Source organism: Sesamum indicum, linkage group LG1, assembly GCF_000512975.1.
Source record: "Sesamum indicum cultivar Zhongzhi No. 13 linkage group LG1, S_indicum_v1.0, whole genome shotgun sequence".
Lineage (NCBI taxonomy): Eukaryota > Viridiplantae > Streptophyta > Magnoliopsida > Lamiales > Pedaliaceae > Sesamum > Sesamum indicum.
Window position 1 is genome coordinate 16,732,214 of NC_026145.1, and position 6,467 is coordinate 16,738,680.

The 6,467-nt window shown below is 38.4% G+C and overlaps 2 protein-coding genes across 3 annotated transcripts; both read right to left on the reverse strand.

Annotated features, from left to right (window-relative positions):
- LOC105170908 (protein transport protein Sec61 subunit beta-like) lies at nt 541-2,354 on the reverse strand. Its single transcript, XM_011091843.2, has 2 exons — nt 2,293-2,354; nt 541-1,069 (listed from the first exon to the last, which is right to left on the reverse strand). The coding sequence occupies exon 2, from the start codon at nt 1,065-1,067 to the stop codon at nt 819-821; it is 249 nt and encodes an 82-aa protein (XP_011090145.1). The 5' UTR covers nt 1,068-1,069; nt 2,293-2,354; the 3' UTR covers nt 541-818.
- Nucleotides 2,913-6,444, reverse strand: LOC105170918 (F-box protein At5g51370-like). 2 transcript variants are annotated; one of them, XR_848525.2, is made up of 3 exons: nt 4,810-6,444; nt 3,607-4,042; nt 2,913-3,348 (listed from the first exon to the last, which is right to left on the reverse strand). XR_848525.2 is itself a non-coding variant. In XM_011091854.2 (2 exons), exons 1-2 carry the CDS (start codon nt 6,033-6,035, stop codon nt 3,775-3,777), a joined length of 1,494 nt encoding a protein of 497 aa, XP_011090156.1. In that variant the 5' UTR covers nt 6,036-6,444; the 3' UTR covers nt 3,431-3,774. The 2 variants fall into 2 exon arrangements, 1 of the variants encoding a protein (XP_011090156.1); XM_011091854.2 differs by lacking the exon at nt 2,913-3,348 and having other exon boundaries at nt 3,431-4,042.

The window sequence follows — 6,467 nt, forward strand, 5'->3', positions numbered from 1 at the left end:
GGATTGTATGAAATTAAATTGATATTTTTGTTAATATCGACAATTTTATGAATTTTAACATCTATTCTTTAGACAAAAATAAATCTCAGGAAGACTAATATAATTTTTTAAATTATATAAAATTTACGTATAATTATAACAAACTTCTTGTAGAAGAAAGTGTACTTATCCCGTGTTATTAATAACAGAAATGACAGTTACCAGGGAAAAAACACATCAAGCTCAGAATTGATGAAAGCTTTTGTTAGATTCGATATTAGAACACTAACAATGTCTAGAAATAGAGTGCGATCAGTTCTACAAGAGTGTACTTATCCCTTGTAATTAATAACAGAAATCACAGTTACCAGGGAAAATAACACATCAAGAAGCTCAAGAATTGATGAAGCTTTTGTCAGATTCGATATTAGAACACTAGCAATGTCAAGAAATAGAGTGCGATGGGGCAGCCCGGTAACGATAACCGGTGATTAACAAAACGCACCATTATACTCAGATCTCCAACCACTGGCACGTGAGAAACACTCTGGAGATAACATGTGAAATGAAAACATCCGATCCATTCAGCTCTATACTTTGAAAAATCAATTAAACGGACATTGAAAATTCACGAAATATAGGAACTTGTCCATGGTCAATACAAAAGTTATTAATCATACTGCTTCAGCTCAAACTATCTGCTTTCTGCTAATGTTGTTCAAAATTTTACCACAAGATCTAGTTTTATAAGTAACATCCTCCACCATAGCATCCTAGACCAACATAAAAATCTCTTTTATTTGTCTTAATAAAAAATTCAACATGTGCTAAACTAGAACCTACTCTTTCCTGACAAAATACAGCTTACCCATGACATGGAGTATAGCAACAAAAGCTATGAACCCAATGCTCATCACGAGCACAACATTCGGAGAAATCTTAAGTCCTGGGGCATCATCTGTGTAGAATTGGAGCATGGTTCCACTTGCGCCACCAGCAGCCCCACCCCCGGCTGTTCGCCTACGACGAAGGTTAGCTGCAGCTGCTGCTGCTGTTCCTCGCTGGGGTGCGGCTCCACCTGTTGCCATTCCTGAAACCACAATCTCAATTGTCAGAATCAACACAGTAAAAGCATATCAAGCCCAAGACCCCCAGAAAGGAACAACTGAAACTAAATAACAAAGATATGTTAGAAATACAACTACTACACCCAGAAAACAGTTGGTTCAAGTGACGGTATAAGGGTACTTTTACGAGTTTACACTCTGCACATTAGAGGTACATACACTATCAGTAACCACACCACCTACAAATAATCCAGGATACTGTTCCAGTGACAACTATGGATGACATCAGATATCAAATGCACGATATGTAGTGATTATTTCCACACTTAAAAGGCCAGCAAGTGGAAAAGAAACTATACCCATTGCGAGAAAGAGCATAGACAAAGTCCCTGATGGGCTGATCAATATACATCTTTTGGTTTTGCAATTAGATTGTCAAGTGTTGGGCCTGTTGGCTATTATTACCATAATTATTAGTGTTATTATTATTATCCTATTTCTTTTTCTTTTACCCACATAATATATATAGGAAAGTTTTCTCAAGCACATGGGCCAATGGACATGAATAGCATAGAACTCATAACTCCAGGGACTGAATAGTTGCAACCTTCTAGACCATTGATTGGACTTCCACTATGTTATGCAAGTCTTGGAAGCCAATCACTGCTTACAAAATGGTCTCAGAAAACAAAGATCTCTTCGAATTTCTGAACAAGCTTTACTCCTTAAAAACCTTTCACATAACCCATAGTATGGTTTTCAAGAAGTACCTTAAAACAATCAAGATCCAACAAATAAATACATGCGAGTCTGGGAATTTCCGAACCATTCGAGCAAATACACATGCAGCTATCCACACAATTGCAGGTATATAGCATGTTCTAGTGTTTACGTGCCTAGCATGCTCAACTGTACAGAGTTATTCCGCACGAAATTGGATAACAAAAGACAACAGAAATCGGACGGTAATCAAACAACAAATACGAAAATACCAACCATAGAAACATTCTATCCAAGAATCAAATCAGTATTCTGCAAAAGGATTGAGAATAAAAAATTTCAATCTACATCTGCAGAATAACTTCCAGATCTCATGATCCGCATTAAAATTGAATCGACTCCATGCAAAAGACTAAACAAAAGTTTAAAATTTAAATCATCAGAAACCCTTGGCCGAGAGACGCCATTTATCCAACTACAATCCATTGCACACAAAAAGATACACATACGAGAATTTCGTGCTTACCTTACTTCGGACAATCGAAGTTCGAGGGTTAATTCGATCGGGATCTCTCTCTCTCTCTCTCTCTAGGGTTTTTTCCTCAGACCGATCGATGGAAGACGTGGAGAAATACTGTTCTGATTAAAAGTGAAGTTAATACACAGGAGAACACATAGGCAAACCAATCAATTTATGCCACGTACGCAGGGGGGTGCTGAGTCAGAAAAACAATTAGGTTAGCCGATTTGGAAAAGACTTCCCAATTCAGGATGGTATGGTAATTGTACCACCAAAAATCAACAATTACCTCACACCTTATTAAATAATAATAATAATAAAATAATCAGTTATTTTGAGAAGACCTTTTATTTTCTCAAAAAACAGTTATAAACATAAATTAAAATTGAGAATCTTACATATTTACCACCTTTTATATTGCAATAAATTCTAACCTACAAGACTTACTATAGATTCAATGTTAAATTTTTGATAAAGCTAAATTCAAAAAAATATTTCAATAAGGAAAAAATTTATTCATATGGGAGAATCTTATAGGTACATATGAGAGATTATGTTTGTTATCATTTTCCTTCTTCATTTTAAAAAAAAAAAACTAAACAAGAAAAAGGAATAAAAAAAAAATAGAACGAACGAAAGAAAAGATGAATATATACAATGAAACAGGATATTTTGGGGGATTTACAAGAACCAATGCAAGAATGAACTACTATCAGGACTCAAAACATGTAACTGAAGCTCTGTTCATTTGCCTGTCTTCTCCAGATTTTCTTTGCGAAATGTAAGCATCAGGATAGGAACTACTGCGGCTATTGTAATGCAGTCTAGTCACCAAAATCTTGAACTACTATATGTGTTCCATATGCAATACAGAGAAGCACAACTTTGCAGTCTTAGATCCCTGTACGATTATGCTGCTGGAATCCGTAGTATAAATCCAGATGCTGCAGGGTTGTGCCTTCTTGTTGCTATCACGCTATAAATGCTGGAAATCTGCACTATGTTAATCAGCACTTACATTTGTTGAGATATTGCATGGTAGCAAGCAAGATCCAACCGATTCTGCCAGGACGATGTGTGGGATAGAACGAACAGCGAAAACAAGATAGCAACATATAAGGCAAGATAGTAAATAGTACGGTCAGAGAAGTAAAATCAATTTTATTTAAAGGAAGTCGAAAAAAATAATATCAGCTTCTTTTGCATTGACTAAGTTATCAGAGAAACAGCTGCACTACTAAAGTACATTGAAAGAGCTCACTCTATTAATTAGGGGCAATTGGGTTATCACACATTAATGGAGTGTGAAGATTTCATTACCGAAAATCACCAACTTCCGAGCAAAAATGGTTTCGCAACACTCTTATCCAACAGGAGATGCACGCATAATGTGAAGTGTGTTGATTTTGCATGTGGAGATCACTCTGCGTTGGCTTCCATATTTAAGTCATCTCATAGTTTCCAAGTATAGATCAGTACCTCCTAACATCACTTTCTCCTCAAAGATCTCCCACCTTTTTGTCCGATTCCTGTCCCTGCAAGGCTAGCTGCTAGCAGTGACCTGGAATCGGGCCGCCACTTCAACTCTTTGAGAAGAGAAAATAAAGTCGCTAGTTCCGGTGTTATTTCACTGTCCCTTACATTGTTACATGCTATTACTTTAAGCCTATCGAGCTCCTTCCAAGAAAGAACAACAGATTCTAATCCTTCTGTTGTCAGCAATGAGCATCCTTCCAGCGAGAGAGATCTTATAGCCCTACAAACAGAATCAGCATCCATCACACATTCTGGATTTCACACAATCAGTTAATTAGCCCTGCTAAGCACATTTTCCATACCATCTTTTAAATAAAAAAAACTCTTGTATCCATAATGGCAATACCATTTAGAAGCTACGGAAAAATTTAGTTTCATCCATTCTTTGGCTTGATAAAAGCATGCTGCACTAATTTAATCATCGTTACGGCACCTGATACCAACCCTTTTCAAAAGCTACAACAATTTATTGTAGTCTCAATTTGTACAAAAGGAAATTACCAAGATTCGCGATGTCACCTAAAATTTAATTAAACATCAAGGGTTCCTCAATTATCCTGTCTAGAATTAATATATTCCAATACTGCAGCTTAGTTCTGTACTTTCGGAATTCACCGACAAGAAATCAGTTCAGCATGGCATGTACTGAAATGTTACAAATTTGTAGACATTTCACAGATGACAAAAGATTAGCAACTGAAGCAGGGAACGGCCATCACACCGTCTATAATTCCACTTTTATTTCTTTATTGTCACAGGCAGTTATTGAGTTCCAACTTTTTAACTAGGGTGGATGCACCAGCAGTTTGAGAAGACTCCAAGCTCATATCATAACAAAATGAATGAGTGTAGAGTGCAATACTCATTAAAAACATCACCTTGAAAATAAAACAGTACTTTGGATTTTCTTTTGCACCTACAAGATTATATAACCTAATGAAAAAAAGATCAAATAAAGCACAAATTAAGTAGCATGATAGTTCATACCTAAAAACTGTTGCAGCTGCGAAAACATTGTTGTCCATTCCCCAACAGTCCTCGATAACTAGCCCCCGAATATTCGAACACACCATAAACAATGCCCTTACACCCTCTTTGTCCCGCATTTGACATCGACTCATATGTAACTCTTCAAGCATCGGGCATGCGCCTAAATACTCATCTGGTCCCGGGTTTTCATCAATACACATACATGACTCGAGCCTCAAAATCTTCAAGTTCCCACAATACGACAAAGCTGACAACCACCCACCTTCCATCCTATGACTGCAAAATGTCAACTCCTCCAACATCTGGCAACACATCCCAATTGCCTTAATCCCATCATAACTCCCCTCACATCCCACTAACTCAAGCTTCAGCAATCGTCTACAACCCTGCGCCAAAATGGTCATTCCAATATCTGAAACTACCGAATCGTAAACCCCACTTAGTCTACCTATCAATTTCAATATTTGCAAATTCTGACACTTAGTAATTCCCCTCAATGCAAAATCACCAGAATAATGCAACTCCATCTCCTGCAACAACTCACACTCCTCGGCCAAGCAACTCAACCCTTCTTCACTAACATTCATCAATGCTATTCTTCTCAAATTCCTACACCCCTCAGCTAATATCCTCACCCCTTTATCAATCGCCTCAGAGTCCAAAATGTCCTCTTTTCTAACAAAAGAACCCTCAGTTTCCAACACCCCCGAGTTCAAATAAACCTCCAATGACTTAGTACTCAACAAAATCCCCGAATTCCTCTCAAATATAATACTAGCCGGCACAATATTAATATCAACCAAATTTGGAAACCGATAACTTAATCTCCCCGACTCCAAAAACTCCCAGTCGAACAATTTAATCGATTGAATCAACTTGCCACACAGCACACACCACCTCTTACAGACCAATGAATTGGAAAATAGCTGCTTTGCGTCCGGAATCCTACCAAAAACGTTGAGCAACAATTCATCAGATAGCGTAGCAGTGAAATCAGGGGCGGTTGAAACCGGGTTAGGGCTGAAGGAATCAGAGTCGGGTTCGGATTCGGAGTGAGGAGTGGTTGAGCCGGAGTTGGACAAGGAGTGGAGGCGCATTTTGAGCATCACATGCTTCAATGCCTCATTGGGGTCAACCCTGTCGGGGTCGGACCAGCTCCAGTGGCGCTTCTTCTTGGGCTTGGAGGGGTCAAAGATTGAGTTTTTGTCAGGTGAAGACGACATTTGTGAGGAGCTAAGGGTAGGGTTAGGGTTTCGGAGCCGCCAACACTCAAACGCATGACCGGTTGACCCTTCCCCGTGCTATAATTAGATGATGAAATCAAGCAAATCCCCAACGGCGTCGTTTCCCCTCACTCCAAGAATTGTATCTATCTATATATATATATCCGTGTGTATGTAATACTCTCTATATCTTCTGTGTGTGTGTGTGTGTGTGTGTGTGTGAGAGAGAGAGAGAGAGAGAGAGAGAGAGAGAGGGGTTGAAGACGGGAGCTCAGTTTTGCTGAGGAAATTGAACGCCTTCCTTTCTTTACTAGTTTTTCTTTTTCCTTTTTTTTCTTCTTTAATTTGTGTGTGTGTGGAATTTCCTCCAGCTGCTGGATTTCGAGAAAATCAAAATAAATTCTTTGTTTCCTCACCCCCCCCCCCCCCCCC

Excerpts from the sequence above, each read along its gene's own strand:
- LOC105170918 (XM_011091854.2), bottom strand. The coding sequence starts at position 6,035 with ATGTCGTCTTCACCTGACAAAAACTCAATCTTTGACCCCTCCAAGCCC. Across the intron at positions 4,043-4,809 it reads GCAGCTGCAACAGTTTTTAG|GGCTATAAGATCTCTCTCGC; the intron begins GTATGAACTATC and ends TTCTGTTTGTAG.
- LOC105170908 (XM_011091843.2), bottom strand. The coding sequence starts at position 1,067 with ATGGCAACAGGTGGAGCCGCACCCCAGCGAGGAACAGCAGCAGCAGCT.